Source organism: Achroia grisella, unplaced genomic scaffold (genome assembly GCF_030625045.1).
Source record: "Achroia grisella isolate CSIRO2021 unplaced genomic scaffold, CSIRO_AGI_Agris_v1 utg241, whole genome shotgun sequence".
Taxonomy (NCBI): Eukaryota; Metazoa; Arthropoda; class Insecta; order Lepidoptera; family Pyralidae; genus Achroia; species Achroia grisella.
In genome coordinates this window covers 1,652,688-1,678,587 of record NW_026712734.1, presented here as the reverse complement: position 1 = coordinate 1,678,587, position 25,900 = coordinate 1,652,688, and the positions used below count along the sequence as shown (strand labels likewise).

At 28.8% G+C, this 25,900-nt stretch overlaps 1 protein-coding gene across 1 annotated transcript in view; it reads right to left on the bottom strand.

The window, feature by feature from the left end:
• Positions 1–23,911, bottom strand: part of LOC131842575 (uncharacterized) — a 40,734-nt gene extending 16,823 nt beyond the window's left edge. Inside the window, exon 1 of the mRNA XM_059191151.1 lies at positions 23,572–23,911. Within this exon, the coding sequence (XP_059047134.1) occupies positions 23,572–23,626 (55 nt within the window). The 5' untranslated portion in view covers positions 23,627–23,911. The remainder of the gene's footprint in view (positions 1–23,571) is intronic.
• Between the last annotated feature and the right edge of the window lie 1,989 nt (positions 23,912–25,900).

The following is a 25,900-nucleotide window of genomic DNA, read 5'->3' as shown; positions in this document are numbered from 1 at the left end:
ATTAATCAAGTAATTGACAAAAATATTTTAACTAATTTAAAACAGACTATCCCAAAGTTTTATCTAACTATACATGGTAAGCTAATTAATAATGAACCAAATAGAAAATGCGTCTCCAGGTGTCGGTCACTTGCAGACGACAATATTAATATGTCATTTTTTAATGCTTCCATAATACATTCCCAGTACAATACCCAACCCAATTACGAGTATTTAGTAATATCTAAATGACATATACCCACCTACATATACATGTTAGATTAGTACTTATAACTAAACGAAAACATGACACAACGACCTATTATAACGAAGGCGTTAAGTTGTAAATAACTTCAGCATTAACCCAATTAGGTATGTGGACGCTTTACACATTTACATAGGATTATTATGACCAGTAAATATGCATGCATGATATATAAACTTATTTTAAAAGATTTATGAATGAAAGTGAAGTAGAATATAAAAAAACAGGTAGCTAAGTACTAAGTATATCAGTTAACTAAGTTACTAAGTTTTTTTTATTTAGTTACGCGGGTATGTACATAGACTCCATGCCCTTTTTTGCGTTTTATTTATTTAGTCTATTTATTATTTTCGTTCTTCGTTTTGCTTGCTCCGCGAAAATATGTGTTATGGCTTTCCGCAATTTATCAACTAATATTAGTTAATTCTTATTTTGAATGATTAATGTATTAGTTGAAAAAATAACGGATTTTATCTTCACTGTAAAAAATATGACTGCAATACAGTCATATTTTTTGCTGATTGATTTTAGAAACTGAAACTATCTTTAAATTGTATATTACGTATTTTAGTATACTTGAAAACGAACTTAGGTATATCGTGTTTATTTAAATTTTTCTTCTGTGTTATGGTCTCACTCTAACTTTATATAATTCTTAGCACTACTAATAAGATAAACGTCTAGATTATGAAATCAATTATGATTAAGTAGACCATCATTTTGTATATCATTTATATGCAAATGCTGATTTACAGATAAAATGTGGAATAATATATTTACAGATTTTCTATGCTACCAATAATTCTTAATTTAATTTATTACACTATCATTATTTGCATTGACCAACTCTTGTTAAACGTAATATTATTATTATTTAGTACGTAAATTTATTTGGAATAGAGAAACACGACGTCGTAATCTATATGAAGTGGGTACTCAAGTGGAATCAAGTGGGATAACCATTTAAATATTAAGAACAAAGCACATTGCCTACTTGTAAAATTATAAGATGGTTGATGAAATTAATAATTGACGTACTTAGATGTATTAGCTGATGTAAAATTTATATATATGACCCTAGGATAACATACGTGCGTTAACAGATCTTAGTGTACTAGACTACTATAATAATTACTTAAATTTCTGTGTAAAAACTGTAATTTCTTTGTAAGATACATTCTATATTAAATGCAAACAATCAAACACATAACTACAAATCGTTGTATTGTGCGAGAAATCGATGTAATACGATGTACTAAACTGCCTAGGTCGTCAATTTTATACATACAGGTAAGTATATAGTTATTTTTACACTCACATTTTTTTATTTATATAATATTCATATAAAAAAATGAGTGTATATAACATAAAATAGGTATTATTATGATATTGTAACATTTAATTTGACTGAATTAAAAATAAGATGTATTTTGCTTGAGAAAAAGAAATTAAATTACAGGACATTTAGGCACTACATCATAGTCCTCCTACAACGCATGCGTGGTATCACCGCCACATGATAAATTGATGTCTGTCATGCTGTTCATGTATATAGACGATGGTTACTATCAAGTGGGGAATTAGCATGTTAGCCATTCGAGTTATAAAATATATATAGGTGTATAAATATTTTCTTCTACACTTATGTATATCGACAGGGAAATCGCTGCTATAATATATGTACTTTTTGTCATAATAAACATCTTGTAAAAAGTATCCAGCAGTGGAACGCTAATTAAACAATAAAAACGTACACAGTAACTGTGATTCAATAAAGCTACAACTATAATAAACCCTTTATAGCTAAACAACAAAATTATAAAATAAAATGGGAAATAAGAATATACACGACTATCACATAGCAACTGAGGCGAGAAAATATTGAGGCACCTATTGTGATATTCTCTGTCGCATCTTACAATTATCTTTATGGAGATCGTTGAAAACTTTCAACTTAGTATAGCTCTGCTGAGCATAAAATGGTCGGACAACGGACGCCGGACACTATCACAACAATATCCAATATCTTATGGCCATATACACAATCATAATGTTATACAATATAGACTGACAATGTAGATATTATACTATCACATTTTATTATACAGAGTCAAGTGAAAAGCTTGTTTTAATATGATGCTAGAGTATTTCTCAAATATGAAAGCATTGTGGGGATCATATAATACATTATTATCTCTTAGATTTTGCTTTTCTTCATCACTATCTAAGTTTCCTCTTCGCTCAATACCCTTAATCTTATCTTAAGCTATACGTCTCCGAATAATTTTTGAGCTATGTCACGGGTCAATTACCACTTCAGTTGATTAATCTTTTGCCCACATAAGATAATCTGGCTCTACTACGAAACTCCTAATTTCGGATTCTATCACGAAGCAAAACTCCGAGTATAACGTTATCCGAAGATCATATATTTACACCCTAAGCATTTATTATTAAAAAACTTGTTTATTTGTTACATACAATAAATATTTATGGAATGATTTCTTACAATACATTAATAAACGTAATAAGGAAAGAAAATGCGGATGGACACTGAATACCTTAATCATTGTGGTATGATTTTATTATTTTTTCCTATATCATTAAGCATTTCGATTTTCCCTGAGGAAACTTGTATTCCTATCTATTTATGCTTGAATGGAGCTTTCAGTTGTGTACCACACAAATATGTAGAATACTGCGTAGGTATATAATAATATAAGAATTCATTCGTAAATAATAATAGTATTTTGTATAGATAACACCCATCTATCGAGAACTTTGGTGGCGTAGATGTACCTTTGGATAGCTGATTTCCGAATCATAATGTTTTTTTTTATTTATGTGTATCTTTTTGTATTCGTAATAGTCTTAGGTTTTTAGCTTACATGTAGAAAACATATGGATGAATAGTTTGTGTGATATATGATATATATGAAAGGAAACAAGTTTCGATATAAAGACCGATAGGTATCAGTGGAAAATAATGACCTATTATAATGGCAATGATGATGACATAAAAAATTTATTTATACAAATTTTACCACATTTGTAGCCTATGTATTACTCTTATGTATAAAGTATATCACTGTATAGCTTCATAAAAATCTGTTCAGTAGTTTTTGTATGACAGAGTAACAAACATCCACCCATTTATCCATCCACACTCTCAAACTTTCACGTTTATAATATTAATAAGATATTTATCAGTTCACTCACCGTAAAAACTAATTAATTTGAGACTAGTTAACGCAATATGAAATATTCAAAATTAATTGTTAATATTATACATCGGTATATTGTACTGAATTATTAATTATTATAATTTAATATACCTACCCGTTTAAAACGAAAATGGTAGTTGGAAAAGTTGTACGAATATCGAATTATTTTATCTAAAATTTAATCGAACGTAAACTTTGTTCACGGTAAATGGTTACACATGTTTTTATAGTGCTCAATGAAATTTTATGCTGTTACGTAAAGAGCAAGTGGATACCTCGTATCAACCGTGTACAAATACCCACATGAATACTGAATATTTAGTGTTATTTTCTTTAATCCAGAATATACATATATACACATACAGTCACAGTAAACACGTCTGTATTTTTTAAGCAACGAGACTATTGTTAGTAAATGGGATGAGTAGGTTATTGTTACCAATGGCACAGATAACATATACCAATGGACTCTATTAAGTCGACCTTCATTCGATCGTCTTTGGAAACCATCGTAGTTAATTTCTGCTGAATTCGCCTCCATGGCCTGTCTGACCCAGCTTCATACTGGTCTTATCATGCACACTATGTGTTACACATTGCCCTACCAGCGCATACCATTAGCGTATAAAATTCGCGCAAAGTATTCCCAAATTAAGTAACTCAAAGGATTTACATATTAGTCAAACTATGGACGTACTTAATTTCTTTTTAATTAATTATTAAAAAGAAATTAAGTATAGACAGTTTTTCTATGTAGGTATGCTATAAAATTACAAAGAAAGGTATTCATAAATAGAAAACGTTTATACATTCATGGATATCAAACTTTCAACATTGGAAGTAAGGCACTATATGACCTCTAAACCATAGAGGTCGCTAATAAATAATGTACAGTAACAGATGTCCATTAATAATAACGTTAATTAGGTTAACACCATTATATATGTAGTATTAACAGCCAAATTCGAATTAATTAATAATGTACGATAGCAAATGTTCGTTAATAATAAATTTAATTAGGATAACGTCGTTTACTCATTCTCTTCTAGGTTTCAGATTGTTTATGTACATGTTTACATCATTAATTCAAACATTCGTTTAGGATAGATAGATTACTGAAAAACATACAGACAAACTGTTTTGTCAGTTCTGTATCTGTATGTATATTACAGAAAACATTGTACATATGCAGTGGCATATATATTTTATATACAGTAATATGTAAACAGAAAAATACTTTAAGGGCATTATGTTTTCAGACATAGGATTTCATAAATAGAATTTAGAGGTGAACATTGGCCTTTAAATATTATTACTGAACTAGAAAAGATTTTTTGAAACATTGTAATTATACCAAAATTCAAATTTATCTTTATAAATTGATCTAGATTTAAACTTTTATATTTAAGGTATATAATATCTTTATGCGGCTTTAATACCTAGGGTATTCAGTATTTATATATGAATAAATAATATTAAGCATACTAAAGCCTATGTGTTTTTTATTAGATAATTGTCACTATTTCAAAAACTACACATACTTAACTGTAACTTGCCTACAGTAGATATGCAACTAAATATTAGTAGCGATAAGAATAAAATTAATACACAATTATTAATAATATATATTACACATATGTAGTTTCAGGAACCGACTTACGTATGAACAAAAAGATAGCATTGTCGCCAGACCTGGCTTATAGCCAGCCAGTTCGCCACCTATCATTGCCATTCTTGTCCTTCGGTCGCTCTAGCTGCCGCAAATGTCTCAAGGATGTATGCTAGATAATAAATTGTTCTAGAATGATAGCATTTTCCTCTACGAAGGATTCTATGGACGTTAGCTATAATTATATTGAATGATGGATTAATTAAATAATACACCACTGACTCTGCTAATAAATAAAGCTTTTATTTGATATAAAGTATACGTAATATAATTATTACAGAAATTAATGGATTTGTTTATTCAATAGTTAATTACATTACTTTATAAATAAAAATATGAAAAACATTTATAATTTTAATATAATTATTACAATAATATATTTTTGTGAAACTTTCATTCATAAGACATTTTTGTAAGATTGTAAATCTTTGAAATTAAAATTTTTACTTATACGTACTCGTACCTATATAAGTTGTTAAAAATGTAATTAAAAAATATTTTCAGTAGTAGTAATCCTAATCCTAAATAAATGGGATAAGGAAGGAGCAGATGATGATGATAGTAATCTGATATTATTTAACAGTAAATAAACGTAAAACAAAACTAAAATACTGAACCAACATTTCAATTTTAATTCGAAACATTACTATCAACTGTGAATTGGCGAATATATCGCTTAACACAAATTCATACAATCCAATTGTCGTTGTTGTTGTTGATTTTTGAATTCGGTTTAAAAGCACCACAAGCATTTACTTTGTATAAAAATAAATTAAAACTATAGTAGTACAGTGCATCGATTAATGGAACTTTTACAAACAGTACGAACGTTGATGTTTTTCCGTAAAGTGAAATTCACTTTTCGTCCAATACACTATATTTACGTTACTCTCTGTTTATTCTACCTGCAAGGCTCGGTTCTAATTCAATAAAACTGTGGCAAGTTGGAGCATTCAAAGCTGGCAGCGTACATGTGTTCCATTCATTTGCTAGGTTGGAAACCTTTCCTATAAGCCATGTGGATCCTACTGTCCTATCACAGATAAGTCTAACTTTGACCAAACGAGATCCAAAGGCCAAATGTTATTGGTTCACTCATTACGCTAATGAAATTGGTTTGAAATACAGTTTTCATTTATTTACTTTTATTTTGTAAGTTTACAGATAATACGTCGAAATTTGAACAAAAAATCTTTTATTAGATTGAACAAGGAGGTAGATAACTTTTCAATATACGGAAATAAATCTGCAGAATTTGTTCCATTTTCTATTCTATTCCATTTTAAATTGATTACAATATACTTTTTTATATCCCCGTTATTAATAAGTAATGGCAATAATTAAATATATATCATTGTTTTTTTATAGATATCAGTATGAGTATTCTATGGATATCACTATAGTTCAATTACAGAAATACTATAGGTACATATTTCGTATTTCTGTGAAAAATGTTTTTCATAGGGTGTTTAACTAAACTTAGCTTTTATTCGCAATAATATTGAAACAATATTGGAGTAAATGTTTCATAAAATATATTTAAAAAATATTATATGACTTTCATATTTCGGGATTGAATATTATAGACGTTTATAAGGTTAGAGGCCGTTGGCATTCTGTTATCTCATTTTTACTCATTCTCTGCCTACGCAGTATAATACACCTAAAGACTGACATGTAGCTTTGTACTTACCTACATAAATAATAGATACGTTTAAAAATATTTTTAAAGGGCATACAAGAATCTCATATATTTATATCATAAAATAAATACATTGAAATTTTATATTACTGAATCAAAACTGCTACTATGAGCTGCAGACGACCTCGTATAAGGTGAAATATGTAAGTGTTGTTTGACCTATTATTTTTAACATCATACGGATTACTTAGGCTTTGAATTTTTGGAGCCAGGCAATAATTATACCATTATAAAGATAATAATATGAATTATACGTGATGCTACATATACTGGGTCATTGATCTTAAGCTTGTTTACTATTTTAAGTGTCATAAAACTGTTTTAAAACGAATCAACAAATCAATATAATTTTGTAGATATGTATTTTATTTAACATTTCAGTAAACAATCTGATGGCCTGACGTAGTAGCAATCGTCGTCTATACATGATAGATGATCACTGAAACATTTGAGACAAACCTGCTTTTACAACACAGACTTTGTACAAAGCCTGTATGCAGTTTCGTTTCTATTTTTAATTACTATGCACGACGTACTTACTTATTTACTTACGTTATAGTTAACTAATCGGAACCACTTCGGCATTAATTCAGCTATATTTATATATGCTTAAATAAAATCTCCTTAATCTGATTTTGAATTAATATCATAGCTACCAGATGCTGTAGATTAATTTTCTTTGAAGTACAAATATAGTTCATAACATAGTCACTGGAGACATTAGCTAACCTGACTATTAATTTTGGGTAATTACGAGAATATAGGTTTAATAGTTTAGATGCTGGTAGTACTTGGCTACAACCCAAATTAGTAATAGCTAACCTCTCATTAAGTACGCATGTTTTAATAGCTATTATGATAATATTATTATGCTAATTGCAATGGAGCCCTCATATTCTAGTGAAAAAACTGTTTCATAATAATTTTATAACGTTAAATTTAATGTATTAATTTAATTCTCTCTACATAATAGCGTAATATATTTTTAACACTTAAAAGTAAAATAATCTTAAATAAAATTATTGGTGAGTTTACAATACACGTAAGAAACTTGTGTTTCTTTTGATAAATGTTTCCACATTTAATATGACTAATGTTTGTATTATATTCGTTGTACTCTGGTTGACTGGGAAAAAATTCTAACTTAATTACAGGCATTAAATAATGAAAGTGAAAGAAATAACTGCGCAAATCATTAATACAATACATACAGTAACAATAACAATAACTCAACTTCATACCTCTATAAGTAGATCACTATCCATTGGTGATATCATCATCATAATAAAACTAAAATAAAAAATAAAGTATCTATAGTATATGCCTCTAGAAATACATTTTTAATAAATTAACTAGCTATCTGTCTCTTTGATTTATTCGGCTTTTCTGTATTATAACATGAATGCATATATATCATCCTCCTGAATCACTCTACCTATTGCTGAATACTGCACTAAAATCCATTGTATTATTTAAAGCATATAAGCATAAAAGTCAGCGAAAAGTTTGTTTTGTGCTACATATATAAAGAATAAAGAGTAATAAAAGTAGTAAGTAGAATATTGAAAATATTCACTCATTAAATATACATTCTATTTCATTCCTTTATATATTGGTTATATATATAGGTTTTTCATCTTTAACCCATTTTATCATATATGCTGTTGACATTATAATATAATGAAATTGAAAATTGTAAAGAAGATGTTATTAGAATAAATACTACGATTATACTTAAACAGTTAAAATCAAATTTTATTTCAACAAGTTTCAATGCACGGCAATGATAGGTTATTACTCATGTCTTTATAGTCTAGTCTTACTTGCGATATTGATTAACTGGGCTATTGAAATATAATAAAAATGAACATAATAAAAATAAACAAATTTATATGGTGAATAGATCAGTTATTTATGACGAAGATGTACAATTATTTTAATGAAATTATAATATCAAATTTGAATCTATTTTTCTAGAGTAAAGAGATTTATTCAACAAAACTGTCTTCTAAGCATTTTCTTATCCGTTGATCATGGTCATTTGTATAAAAGCGACAGAATAGACAAAAAGCCGATTAAGGGGATTCAAATATCCTATTAATTCTACTCCAAGTATTTAACGGGCTCGGCCTATATTGATGAACAGAAGCAAGCAGTTATTGTCTTTATAGTTCGTTCCTCTTATATTTAACAATTTATACCATACTTCATAGTTACGCAGTATGGAACAAGTTATTGCTATAATTATTTTTCTGTAGTAAATTAGATTCTGTTTCTTTTTTCTAAAAAAATATATAATATTACCATGTAAGTGATTGTACTATAATGTGCCGCTTACTAACTTCTCAGTTTGCCTTATGGTTGACTGGTAGAGAACGCCCTTAGGTGTTAAGTTCGCCATTTATATATTGTATTTGTACTTTAAACTTTAGATAATTAAACAACTAATGTAATACAGTAAAATAATTATGTACCTATATGTAGCAAGATAGTCTTTATCTTATTTACATATGATCGTAACGAGATGAAAACTATCTCTCTATTCGTCTATTTATGTGTTAATGTTTGGACTCAAATAGGGCTAGACGAATTGTCATGAAATTTTCACATAACATATTGGCAAAATTGGCAAAATAAGTTAAGAAAAATGCCGCCACAATGAGCGTTAATTAATTTTATTAAATTTTCACTATGTCATCTACCAACATATCTGGATTTCTTAATTAATTCATTAATCAATATAATAAATGCTTTATATACTATTATCGTTTCATTAACATCATAAAATGGCGTCCTACAAATGTACACGAGTAAAAAGTGGCAGACACAACTAGTTATCTATATAAATTTATTACGTATAATTCTGCTTTTATTTTTTTCAGTTTGGGATTTTTCAAGCAGAGAATAAAATATATATGTAAAGTCTAAATAATCCTATGCAAAATCTTATGATATGTGGTGTGACCTTAAAATTTTACATACATGTAGTATTCTGGGTAAGGACATAGATATATTATTATTATTTCACTTAAATAAATAAATCTTAATACTATATAAACAGTTATCTACTATAATACTATGATGATATAGAAGCATTGCTGTATTTCGTTTTAAATATTATTTTGATATTAGTTGATTAAGATAATGTTCTAAACTACTTCATAAATAAGTATATATGAAAAAGTTAATAAATTTATTCATGTTTTAGTATTATACCAGTTTGAAAGTAATAGAAAACTTTTGAACTGTAAAAACACAGGAAAGGAGACCTTTATATATATTTTTTTGTAAGTTATTTTACTTATGTATAATAAATAGTATGGGAACCTCACGAATATAATGTTCGACATAAATCAACCAGAAAGCTTTCGTCAAAACAGAACGGGATGAATTGAAGCTTCGCTACAAAAGAATATTTTTACTTACTGGTTTCCTCGAAGTCTGTCGTTGTCAGAAAAATTACATCGTAATAAAATAAAAAATCATACAAATACCTATACATAAACAAGTACAAAGCTCATGTCTATTTATATCAATCTACATTTAATAATAGGTAGTAGATAAACATTTATTATGGATATGCATTAACATATTGTTTAAAGACATGAAAAGTTTCCAAATAAAATACTCAAGTTATTGTATGAACTCTGGTATAACAGGCGTAAAATATTCTCCGTTACCCCAAATGGTCTTGCTAACAAATCTTACTTAAGTGAAATTCTATATTTTGAAGCATTGGTAATTTCTTCAACTTGATTAATAAAATAGATTAATTTTACTTTTATGTGTAAAAGTAAAATTCACTTAAATAAGTGGCGAATGTGCCAGGAATTTTTCATGATTGTCAGGGTGGACCACATGAAGATCGACCTGACGTGATACTTTTGGGTCACAGTTAGCTATTAATTATAATTTACCCTCTCCCGCTAGCTAAGTGTTCTAATCTATTCGATTCCTTTCACTGAAGATACGGAATACCAGTATTATAAAACGCTCATTCGCCCACATTGTACTTACAGTTCCATTAGTGAAAATTGACGATTCCTATGCAGTGCTCGCCTCGAGCGTCGACCACCGGTGTATACATAATAGGCATCAATAACGGTATTTTACAAGGGCGAAAGTAATTATACCGGCCAAATGGACGGGATGATCATGAAGGGTTTCCAATGGTATTTATTAACGTAATTAACAAAATAGTTGGAAGTAATGGCTTTATTAATTACGATCTGAATTGTCTTGGTTTTGAGAATCTCTTATTGATCGAATGACGCTCACATTTTACTCCATTTTTTGTTATATCTACTAGGTTCCAGAAGAATCTGTGTGCTCCAGCATCATCATCGGTTTTTGTAAAGCTCCCTTACATTATATTTTTTGTGATACTCGTGATTATATATTGATAAAATGTTTAAAATGTTTTCAAGTCTATATATATTCTATATAGACTTCAAATGAACATTATTGCTGTTTAAAGAAAGGTAGGTACTTCAATTTTAATTTTTTTTAGTTACAGTACTCTCCGTCTCCGTCTTTAAAGCATTATTTACATTGACATGCAGACACATTACAATTATTTAATATGTCTAGATCTTAAAGGTAAAAGTTATTACCAGAATATTGATCAGAATTACATAATATATGTAGAAAGGAAGTATATTATCTAACTTAGAGTATAATTTTAAGAACATAAATAGTTTGGATATAATTCATAGGTTTTGTTAAAAGCTACTATGATTTAACAAACAGATAAAGATTTTTGACCACGACCTGAAATAATTATTGAAATTGAGAGAGGTCACATTGAATTCATTATAATTGAATACAGATAAAATTGTTCAAACAAACTGCATTTCATGATACCTATTCAAGTGTATCATATAGTTGACATCGTTTTACAGTTTTTTAATTACATTTAGTGCTATTAAATAAATAACGATTAATTTCATTACCGCGACTTAAAATTATAGGCAATTATGATTTTAAAGCTGATAATGCTATTGCCCAATTATATTTATATTATCGTTAATGTATAATCCCGTAGGTTTCGAATTTGTAAGCTACTTGTATAAATTCCGCAAATTACCTAATTGTTTAAACTTCCAAATGCTTTAAATTAATTTAATATAAATCATTTAAATATACTATTTATTTACTTAGGTTTATGTGCACCTATCATTACTGCCATAGACCCAATAGCATAGCGGTAGATCAATGAATATGAAGTAGGTAGGTAGTGCTACCCACTTCATATTCATTGATCTAACCTAATCATAATCTTCTTTATCATTTAAAACAATACTCATACTGTCTCATATACATTCACTATTAGTGAATGTATATAATCCATATTCTACTTTCTTCCTTACTAATTGAGGTATATACACTACATATACCCTAAAATATCTACGTCAAGTAACAAATGTAATTTATACAGTACAAGAGAAAATTGGTACCTATAGCACAGGTGTAATATCTAGTTTAGGTTATCAGGGTCCGCCTATTCTATTACGCAACTTTTTCCCATTTCATGCTCATTTTTTTAATATTGTAATTTGTGATATATACGAATAAATATACAATGCTATTGAGAAGTCATATACACGAATAAATGTATTCTTTTTGCTACTTGATTAAAAGTGCCCAGTGTGAGTGTCATTAGTGCTTTGTTTAATAAGTTAGTTTTGCAGCGAGGTACTACTGGGGCCTTTGTCGCATCTCAGATAGGTACCCTGATGTTACATTAATTTACATATGTATTTTTAACACCAACACTAAATAAAAAATATTGAACGGTTGATGTTAGAACAGCTTAATATATTTTTAATCGGTACGTTGTATACAAGGAAATTACTTGCATTTGTATTAAGGTACGTTAACTTTATTGAGTTACAAAGTCAATCCATCACATACACATAGATGATTTTCTCGATTTACTTATTCTTGAACAGACTTATGAACATTATGGAATAAAGAAGCACATATTGTTCTGACAAATCCATATAAATGTTGGCGCGTACGTAATAATCTTCCGCCGATTCTTATTAATATTAATGTTAAGGGAATGTTTCTACTTCTCAAAAAATTGGGGAAGAAAGTTAGAAAGTCAATCCAATTCTATTTTATTCTACGTGAAGATGATGAATGCTGACAACAACAACTATAGTAATTAACAATAAATATCTGTAAGTAATTCTGTCTCACTTATTTCCGTCGTTACGCATACTATTTTCTAAGATATGTGTGAGAGATATGGCACTGAAATTACACACTAGTAGTTGTTTCACTAGTAAGGTACCCTAGGATTGGTAATATATATCTGTAGTTCAAATTCAAATACAAGATATGATAGTCTATTACAGTCTACCGTCAATTCGGAGTGAATTCGAGAGGAGAAGAATTGACAAGAAACTAAATATTGAAATAAATATTGTACATGTTTACAATAATACAGATTCATATAAGTTCAAATTTGAGTAAAAGTTAAAATAATAAATATAGAGTGACTACCAGCATATGCTATTGTAAAAACAAAAAAAATAACCAGTGTTCATAGTGCTGTTCATGTATCGTTATATAGCGTACAGTTGCCACTTTCCCTCTCTCTAATGGGTTGTAAATCTATTTACCAGTTATATAAAAATATACGTAGATCAGTCCTTATTTCCAATTAATCATAACTAGAAAATACTTTGTAATAATTTTATTAAAAAGATATGATTTATTAGTATTCTGGTATTATCAATAAATAAAATAATATAATATATATAAAAAAATACTAATATTATGGTAATATCAATAATAAAATTTATTCATCTGAAAGGTAATGGGCCTGACCCAATCGCTCCTTATTTTGCATAATATTGCATAACCCCTCATCTTATATGTTTATAAAGGGATTACCGTACACAATATTTATCTTGATTTCACAAATATAGAATATACGATTTAGGAATTTATTTACATTATTTTTCTGGTTACTTTAGTTGTTTATTATTTATTCGTTTTCCTTTCGAGATATTAAAAATGGTTTTTCTTATGACCATATTTTTTATGATATGTAACTAAGGATATATTATGTGCAGGAATGTTATTCAAACAGGAAATTTAAAACATTTTAAACATAACAAGATTATCTATAACCATCAAATAACTGTTCCATTTGATGCAATCATGTTGCAACAGCTGTTAATGATGTAGTTATTTTTTTATATAATCCGACTGGGAAACAACGGCCCACTTATTAGTAAGCGACTATATACATGTACAGTAGTACACAACAAAAAAATATATCATTTGGTGCCCGTAATATTATACATAACTTGTAAATCCAGGAGATGTCATGCTTGGTATCTTATAATTTCACTGCCTAGACTGAGGTATTAACGCAGATGCCTTTATACAAAGTCTACTTTAATATAATTTTATATTATTTACTTCAATATTACCATTATCTAAGTTAATAATAATTAATACCATCACTAATGAAATTATACACGAACATTATGGTGTAAAATTACTGTAATAATAATTACTCGAGTACTATAGTAGTAATTACTCGAGTGCCACAGACAATATAATATGTTGCATAGATACCTACACACAAGTCCGTTAATATCCAATTTGTAAGTTTTATATAAGGAAATCGTTACATTTATATTAAGAGATAACTTTATATTTAGAACAGAATATATCAAATAAGTAATACAACCACAAAACTCATAAAAGGCAGTCAATTTTACTACACACAAATATTCTACATTTAAAAAAGATAAACGGTTGTCATTAAAATCAGACGGAGCACACGAAAATTCTTTCATGTCTATTCAGGCGTCGGATTCGAAGCAGTTTGAATGGTGCAGTAGTGAAAATAATCGCCGTAGTAAAGCACAATCGTTGACTGGAAGTATGCCAAGCCGCCGGAACGGGGAGATGTCCTGTTACGGTTGAATGCCATTAACAATTTTCCATAGAGCCTCCAACGGTGCGGACTCTGTCGGGACCATGGTTATAAAATTTCAAATGGTTTAATTAACACGTTTTATAAGTATATAAAGTTACGTTATTAAATCTTCCTTAAATTTATGTTCTGTTTTACAATTATGTTTCAAATGTTCTGGTGTCTAATTCTGGTGTTTAATTAATATTTTTTAAATTCGCACTATTATTAGCTGAAGACATTTATTATTCATAATTTTTATTATAATGTAACAAATGAACTTATTGAAAATATGTCAAAATCAAAAAACAACTTATGAACAAAATATCCGGACTGAAATCTCAAATAATTCACATAGTATTCTTTATTAGAAACTTTTTGTAGCAATCATTCGTTGTACCTTTAGTATAACAATTAAATAATTGATGATGTTGCTCAAAATTATGGTATGTATACTCAATAAAGGTATTTTTAACAAATCAGTTTCTTCTCACTTTACAAGTTCACGCGTATAGTACAAAGCAAATAGAAACCTTATTGAATACACTTTATTCAAAATAAAAATAATCACAAGTCCCACCATCATGATCGTGCTACAAATTGAAAATACAATATAGCAAGTTAAGGGCGTTTAATTAATACAAACCCTATTTTAATTTTCTATTATACAATGGATCTATTCATAGAAGCAATATTGTAGCATCGTAAAGACATACCTACAGTAACAATAGGTTCCATTTTAACACTGACACAATAAATAAACAACTCGTTTATTTTGAAGATCATCTGCGCCGTAAATATTAAACACGGAATGGTTTTTAATGAATAAACAAATTTTCATTCTTAATTAATTCTTAATTCATTCAAGCTCGAAGTTAAGGGCTATGTTTTAATTACTTTTCTGTAAACAATACTGACAACAAACATGTACGGAATAACACAATATTTATTATATAGTAAATCGGTTGTATTCATTTGCCATGTCTCTACGCAAAGTATACGTATGAAACAATGGTTGGACGTAAGCCAGCCATCTCACGTAGTCGGGAAACGACAAACTTCCTTTAATTTCACCGACAATTGACAAAATTTCAAAGGAAAATTAATTTTAAGATGTTAACAAACTCAACAACGAATGCTGTTTCGAATTTCAGGCTTTGAAGGTATTAAAATACCACGCCTCTGTAATTGGGTCTACAAGAACCCTCTTATAACATCTAATCCTACTCAAACCGAACATTTGCGTAGAGGAAAACCCGTGACAAATTTTCTGATATTTCTCCCGAAGTTTTCTTTGTTGAGCGTAACCTTATTAATCATACGCGTCAATATTGAAAGGACAAAGTTTCGTTCTTTCCTGCCATATACAGTAAATACATTATGTCAGTTTTGACACCGTGTATGTGTAAAATATTTTGTTTTATGTTCACATACATTAAGTAAGTAAATGTTTGTGTATTATGAAAAGTACTTCCATAAAACTTTTCTTTAGAATAGCATTCTTATCGCTTATCATAAAACTATAGATATGTAATTGTTATATCGGTCTTTTTTATGTAATACAATCTTTTTAAAGTAACAACTAACTATTCAATAAGTAAAGTTGATGAATTCTAGCATTTCTATTGAGTCAGTTATCAAAAAGCCTTTAGTATTATACACTGACATTTGTCGTGGCCGGTATCTATCTGTTCATATATATTACGAGTATATTAAATAAAGGTATAATAGATATTTACCGACAGAACAAGAGTAAGAAATAAATTTAGTGCAGAAAGCGCAAGACAGGATGAAGTTATATTCGAAATAGTCATCACTACTGAAGACATTTTAATCCCGTAACTAGGAAACTAATACAGCAATTTAAATGTTTTCAACTTTAGTGAAAGTAGGTCAATTTATTTACATTTTAATGTTTAAAAAGTAAATGTCGATAATTTATTAGATAGGGTTATATTATATATACTGGGTAATGCCAGTAACAAGTGATTTAATGAAATTCCACAGTACTCAAGTAACCGATAATATCTTTTAATCGCTTTTTTATAAATGAAAATATGGAATTCTTAAGAAAAAATTCATGCTGAAATATTCACAATAGAAATTATTTCTCAGTTTTGATCTCACAGTGCTTTTACCAAGAAGTCACTTTTATGAACATTATTGCAGTCGCAAATTATTCCAAATATGTATTATATCAGTTTTAATCTTACACTATACTAGTTCTATCTTGGTAATAGAATTATATTCTAATTCACTCCAACCAAGTATAAATTATGAAACACGACGGTACTGCTTTCGTAGCTTATAGTCAGCATGTATGTACCTACTCTCCTAACCGACGAGCTTGCACTTAAGTGTTGATGTGCAGCAATACTTGTATATTTCTATATATGAAGACAGACGAGAATCTTTATTGACTACTCACAATATAAGTCACATATCACAATATTAAGCTAGATCATTTACTTAATTGAATGTAAATGTTATTCTATGACAGCCTCGGTGGTTTAGCGGTATAGTTCACCGCTTTTCTTCCGATGGTCGCGGGTTCAATTCCTCGTATGATACAAACATTTGCATTCAGAAATATGATTGTTTGTATCGGTATAGTTGTTTTCTATCTACATTATGTATGATTTACAAAAAAATATATATAAATATTTAGCATATTTATATCATATATCTAGTACCCATAACATAAGCTCTGCTTACCGTGGGACTAAATGGTGATATGCTACTTGTCCAGGGTTATTAGAATTTTTGCAAACTTTTTAGTAAATTCCTGATCAATGTATACTTAGTGTAATTTTTATTTTTTATTTTGTTTTGTTATCACACCTATTATATAAACAAACATAAAAGTAAACTAGAAATTTTACTTTCATTTTTATTTAATAGTAAAGCTAGTTTTGTCCATGATTCCGTACGCTTTGTAAACGCAGATTTACACTCTAATTACGCCATTTCAATCCAAGTATATTGGATTGGATTATATGTCAAAATTCATGACGGCTAGCTGCAACGTTAAAGCACTAAGAAAGATCAAAGAAATATACAACTTAACTCGCTTTCATATTTATAATAGTAATAAAGATTATTCACATAAATTATTCGTCCCACCATTTTGAATGTCCGAGGTAGCAAATAAAATAAGATGTTGGAATTTTCTTTACCAAAAGTTAAGCAGTTACTGCCACCTGTTTCTTAAATAATTGGTATGTGGCACATTCCAGGTTGACGCAAAAAGAAAACAAGTACTCACTCTTGTTGTATATTTTTTACTACATATTATAAAACAAAATCCGCTGTAGACTGTATATTTACGGTAGTCTCAAAAACTACCGAATCTTATCTTTTATGCATTGCATTTGCATTGTGACGTATTATTTATTGTACCTATTTCCACCACTCCACAATTCCTCTCAGTAACTCAAAGGTTGACTGGAAGAAATCCCTCTTTTGGAATAAGTCCGCCATTGTAGACATTTTTTTTAAGTCAATTGTGTCCTTTTATTTATAATATAAAGTATTACAAACAAACAAACTTCTGAATGGATTTTTCCTCTATCATCAAAATGCTTTCTAAGAAAGCTTTATGTGTATAATTCATTAAAGTTTTGTGAAAATTCACTGAAATAACCGTGTGACGTGGGAGCTACGAGCTACGCTACGTATTAAATTCAGATATTGCAGCTGTCAAAGATCCCAACAACCACAATAGATTCATGAGCAAATCTTAGTATTAATCTGTTCTGTTTAATAAAGATTTTGATGTTGTCCAAATTATAAACCCGTTTTAATCGTCCTTTTCTTTATACTTAACTGATAATTCTATTTTTATTTTATATAAACTTATTTATATTCGACAATATACTTCTTTTTAAAAATTATTCTCAAAACATCTTAAAATATACTATTTTAAAAATTCCAATTATAATTTTTCAAAAGAAGGTGATTTCAAGATTAAATCAGAATAGACCATGAAAAAAGAACTCGGAGAAAAGAATTTTGTATACTTATAACTCTATGCTTGGGTTCATACGCATAGAAATAGAGGTTTTCACAGTGCACTTTCTCACAAAGTATTGGTGACGTAAGGACGTTACAAATACTTAATCTTATTGGTATCATCATTAAGGAAGGATACTACTTTCTATTAGATGAGCCTATTTTTTTTATATGAGCATATTTTTTGCTATTACGATTACCTACAGATTAAAAAAGAAAAGTATTACACTGATTTGTGCAAACCAAATAAAAAAAATACTGTCAATGCTAAAAAACGTACCTATATATTTTTTCTGTTATCCTATTTTTTATATCCGTCGTGAATAACATTTCCCTTTTCAAGCACTTTACGAGTACATTAGCTACTCGTAAATTAACATGACACTTCATTCATTATGTTTTATGTCTCTCCGTGTCCTGAATTTCCGTACCTTTTTTATCAATTGGTAAAGGCAATATTTTCGCATTGTGATGGAATAATAATATGTCACCTCTCCTTTTCATCTCCAGGATGATACGAGAGTCTTGGGACATAAAGCTTATTAATATCAGGATAGAGTAAGAATAATTTCAGAAAAAAAAGATATAAAAAAATAACAAAAACCGTCTTTCTAAGGGGGTAGGGGGGGGGGGGATCCCCCCTCCCGTTTGGAGCTTTAACGGTTTAAGAAGTGGATGCCGATGAATTTATACCAGTTAAAACAACGATGATATTCCTTCTTTACGCCATAGGTAGTAATAAATAGTCTATTTTGTAAATCGTCTATAGTATCATCTTTGTGTACAGATCCTTCATTATACACTTGTTATACAGTACTTAATTATTTTATAAAAACTTTATTTACCTAACTTTATTTAAGAGATTTATATAATTGACTTAACTTAAACTTAATGCTAAAATACTTCTGTACTTGTTATCCTTTGGGATGTTCGGTAAATCACGTAATATACGTTACACTATAATCATGACCCTTTATAATCTAATGATTGAAAATAACAAAATGCCGCGGTGAAAATAGTCCTAATATAAACAGAGCTCTTAATATAATATTCATTACGACGTAATAACTTCTATATCTGCCTTGCTTCATAAGTAAGTTTGTCTACCGATTCAAACAGAACTAGTCTATCAAATATTAATAGTTTCTGTTTCCAAGATGACGAAAATAGGCACATGACCATTATCTGACTATATAATTGATTTTTTGTTATAAAAGATACTTTTTGTTAACTTATTTCTTGTAGTCTTCTTATTAATTATGTTCAAACTTGACATAATAATATTCGTAATTTCCAAATTGATTTTATTGTGTAAAATTTTTTAATTAAATATGTAACATTAAAAAATGCAATCAATAAACCAAAAGAACTATATTATTTCATAATTTCTTAGTCGAATGAATTAATGTTATATATTAACTCGTTTCATACAAGCAGGCTACTTGACCTTCAAAATTTTGTACAATTTCACTCTATTAAATAAATATCTTTCTATAATAACATTTGTATTGAAAACTATGTATTATGCAATTATACTAATTGCTACATGATCGTTTCTAAGTTATCACAATGTTACATTTCTGATAACATGACCTTATCAGGACACAAAATAATCCTTGAGACATCCGTAGGGACGTCCTCTTCCGTGTTGGATTTGAATAAACTTTGCATAACATAAACAAATAGAATGGTAAAAACAAGTTCTTGACAACAGTAACATCGTAATCATTTCCTTACCGTTATTCCATTCTTGATGATTACAATCACGTACTTAATACAATACTCGATTAAATCAAAAATAAGAATAAATTGGAATAAATCTTTAAAGTTAAAACCTCAGAATGTAAACCTATGTTAAACCAATGTAAACCTATATTTATCGCAAATAAATTTGATTTGATTTGATTTAGAGTGGATTTTCCAACATTTGAATTTTCTTATTTCAGCCATTATTGTATTAGGCGTGCGATGTATAAGAAAACATACTGTGTCCCATGGGTAGGGACAGTATGTTTTCTTTTTCCATTGATCCCTTTTAAATCTAACATATTATGACATTAATACAGTAACCTCGCCCAGTACCCAATTTAATATTTTAGTTGAATATATTCATGCGACATTTCAGACTAAACAGATTAATGGTCTTACCCAAATCACATTCACCTAAATCACATTTTTTTAGATTATATTTACATAGTTAGGTAAAACGATAGAATTATATAAAATATTAATTATTTACTGTTTTGATCGAAACTAGGTTTTATATCCAAAATTGTTATTAAACACCCCTTCAGCTAAAGTCAAAGGACTGTTTTAATTGAATACGATGTGTTAGATTTTGATGGTTTCTAAATATTTGATTTTATTAATTTATGTTTTAAAGTTATGGTTCCTTCTTATTTTTCATATTGAATCTAAAATTCTACTCATAACATTTTAACCCTAAATTCGAAAATGTATCAAAACTTTTTTCGAATTTGAACTGAAACTTTGTTAGATGCTGTAAAGTGCTGTATGGGACACAGTTACCTAGATACATCAATATAATAATTACAATTAATAAATAAATGTCATTTTTATTTAAATATTTCTGAATATTTTTTTTATATTATCAATACCAACCTGTCCACAAAAAAACATGATCACATTTATCATTAATATTAATAGTATCCCTATTTAATGAGATGAAAAATAAATTCATAAACGAACTAAACGCTTACCGCTTTCATTAAACGCACTCTAGATTCTAACCACGTTTTAATTAGAGCAGTATCGTCGGTATTAGTACGGAATTTCAATTGAATCCATACTAAGATGAATTCCATTCTAGTCCTGGTGTCGCCAACGGCCCATGAACTTTGACATTCCGAAGGCGCGGGCACAATTTATTTTCCATTGAATTCATAACACTTCAGTGTATAAAAATAATTCCTCCAAAATCATCGTCTTATTCAGTAGTAGGTATATTTTTTTTTACTTACAAAGAAAAGAAGTTGTCTTTTGTAGAATATAGAATATTTTGTTCCAAAAAGGAAATGGGCGATAATATTTTTATGATATTTAGAAAAAAATGTGGAGTGGATTCTGATTTATGGAATAAGTTTAAAATTTACAGAATTAATATTTATTATAATATGCTGAGCCAATCACACACGTTGCCTAGTACATTTACGCTCACATTTACTCATGTACCTAAAGCCAAAATAATATCTCTATAGTTGGTAAAACTATAAAAAAGCATTTTAAATGCTTCTAGGTGTATCAAATTATCTCTAGAAATAAGTTATTTTTAGTATACTAGGAATTGATTAAGTCATTTTATACAGTGTTGTTGGATGTAACTAACAATAATAATTTAAATTAAATAGTTATAACGACACCTAATAACATGAAAAGCAAAATTAATAAAAAATTAAAATTAATAGAAACAACACACTCTATTAGATGATCATGATTCAAAGTCTAGTTTAGTATAATGGCCACTATTTGTGACATTGGTTACATAGTTATAAAAAAAGTCAGGTAAAACATGTAAATAATTTTACAACATTTTAAACTACTCGGAAATAGTTCATACGATAAAGGACTTGTTCAAAGTTCACTTCGTAACTTCGATATTTCGAACCATGTGACTTAAAGTAACTTTTTCAGTTTCTTGACTTTAGTGGACATTTTGAGTTACATATCGAATGTCTTTAATCATGTTGTGTTTGTTGTCATTTGTTTTCAAGATTTACTATTTCATCATTATATACCTAAAGCGTATCTGATAAAAGAAAATCTTACTGTTAACTGTAATTAAATAGTATTTGATATTAAGATTAATATTTAACATTGTTAGAATTGTCTTCACTTTTTGTCATGAAGTCTCTTAGTATTTTTATGTTATGGTAGTTGAAGTACTTTCAATTAAAATTCACTAATCGTCAGTGTGTATCCATATCGGATACGTAATCCGTCACGGTAAATTTTTGCGATACACCTAAATGTCATTTTAGCGGATCGATAAATTAAATTAAATATTTCTTTCATTATTTATTTAAAATTAATACCTAAAATAATTTATTTTCAATTCTCACAATTGCTGAATTCAAAAACCAAAAATATAAAATAAGCAATAATTCGTAATACTAAATACACGTATAAAAACCAAAACATATATCGATCATTCAAGTACATTCTTATATAATAATAAAAATAAAGTGATCAGTATAAGTATGAAAATAAATGTCACAAATAGTGAATTTCGAAATAAATATTGAAATACTTAGTATATCGTTATATTGCTAGTCATAAACGAGGCAAATTAATAATTATTAATTCAGAAATCTTTAGAATTACTTCTTACAAAATTGATTAACTAAGCGGCAGCCCTACGCTGCATCTAAAATGTTGTTAATCCCGTCTCGTGCATTAATGATTGAAAACTATTACCGGAGGGTCTCGTACGAGGGAAATCCCCACAATCTCGATGGATGGATAAGGTTGTTTACTGGCACTTAGTGTTTAATTAGGTAGCAATAATGTAATAAGTTACAAGTTTATTTAAATAGTTTATCTGTTGATGGTGTTACATTATCTAAACTTCTTTATTATTTATGTACCAACTCAATAATATAAAGTATACAAAGTGTACACTAATTTGGAGCTCCGTTTTATCACATTCATTATTATTCTAACACGATATTTAAACATGTTTACAAAAAAAACTATTTTTAAACTACCTTAATTTGTACAAATTAAAGGCATTTATTACTAATCTATTTTATAAAATCTACTTACCACACAACGTGATTAGTGATATAAACTTCATTTTTATGCTTTCGTAGCTGTGCATAGTAATTTACACAAATTTTGGTTCAATTTCACATGCACCGCAAGTAGTATGAACAGAACGAAAAATGTAGTCACATTATAAAGGTTTAGCTGCACAAAATAAATAGCGTCCACTGCTGATAACATTTGTAACATTATATAACATTTTTAAATTTAAAAAGAAAAATATTAAACAAATAAATTAAATTTCGAATTACGACGACCGTTGTTTACAAGTCACCTCGCGCGTTTGTATCGTGTTCCATATTTGAATGGCGCGCTCGGGCGGAGCGTGCTAACCGCGTAAAGCCCGTCCGCGGAATGTCCTTGGTTTTCCCGCTAGGGTAAAGTCATGCGCACTACAAACTCACCCTTAAGGGTCCTTAAGTGGATTAAGTTTTTAAACTTTGACAATTGATAAAATGAGATCGAGTTTGTTAAAGATGAAATCGTTAAGTGAAAAGTTGCAAATGAAAGGATCCTTATTGTTAATATCTTACAATTTAATTTTATGCTTTATAACGTCAACTCCAGATGTAGTTAAGTATTTGAAATTTACGTCGCGTAAATTTAACACAGTACAAAATGTACAGAAAATAGTGTGCTCGACTGTGATATTAATAATTATTCATTTCGGTAATATAAATTGGAAGCGACATTGGTCAGAAAGAGCAATCTGGAGACGTCAATTTTTCATTTCGTATTACAAAATTGAACGTCAAACCCATGTCACTCTTCCGCTTTGCATATTGAATTTTTTATGACAGATAAGAATTTAATCGTGAATTCAGAAATTAAAGAATACTTCTTTTATTCAATTGGATTGAAGTTCAAGTCATAAAATATTGAAAATGATGCAAATGTGACAAAATATATTCTTAAGACAAATTTTTTATAATATTACTTTATTCGTTATTGTTTCTAGATATTGAGTATGATAATAAGAAGATCAGTCAGACACTCAGTTTTAAAATAATAATTTGAAACATGAGTTTAACTACTGTCGTGAAAATTAAAACGTTGTATTACCATACACGGTTTAAGCTATTATATTACCCAACATTCCAGAGATACAGAGAGACACACTTTTAAGTATTTGTATTGATTTAAATTTAATATCATAAATCATTGCTATTTATCTTCTTTTTTACAACATTTGTTTTATTGATCTCTTGCTACTATCTAATACAATACTAGTTTCCAATTATTAAATACTAGCTAACAATTTTATTGCAATAGAGAAAGATGTGACATGCAAGTAAATATCTTTGTACATATATATATACAAATGTATACGTTAGGAGATAATAGTTGTTGTGTAAACACACAACAACTATTATCTCCTAATAAGGTATATATTTAAGATAACATGTACATTTTACTAAATGGAAAAATATTCCTCTAAAATACTAAACATCGCTATACGAACAGTGCCACGGGCGTCGCCAACATCATCTAAAACTATTGTCATAAAAGATACCGAGTATATATGTGTACACAATACTATCATAATATTATTCATCGTTTTCAACGCCTCTTGTGATGTCATGCAAAATAGGAACCAATATAACTGAGTGGGGAACATTATCAAACTAAAATATTTTCATCACATGTCGAACAAACAATACTGTAATATATTTGTACGAGATGAGGTTTTGAACTTGGTGATAAACATCCGACCAAAAGCGAAAGTAATCTATTCCCCATACATCACACTTTGCGCCCTACGGCCTCGTAAACCCTCACCTACTTTACACGGCTACATAATGCCGAAATTTCATATGTGTCAAATAAAAGAAAGTTAGTACTTTGACCTCCTATCCGGAATAGAAGCGATTTATTCGCAGAGGATGGGAAAGGACCTTCCAAGAGGATTTAGACCATAACTATTTCTAGTTCTAGACAAGGTGTCGTAAAATATTATAGTCTTGAATGTCAAGTACCTACGCTCGCATATTTATGAAAGGCTATTTGGAATGTAATATATAAGACTAATTTATCATTTACATCCTTCACAAATAACCAGTAATATATATCAGTTATAGTAGAACTACGTATACATACTATCTACCTACTTATTATTATTACGATATACAGCTGTAGCGAACTCCTTGATAAGTTTCTATACTATTTTTAAATTTTATAATAATATTCTTTGACGTATTCTTTATTGTTACTTTCTATTACATATCGCTGTAATATTAGTCACATTTTATTTTATCTCCATATTTTCCTTATTAAAACCCTCAGCAACTCTTACTCCTCAGACACATTAGACACCTCGGCTTCACATCGG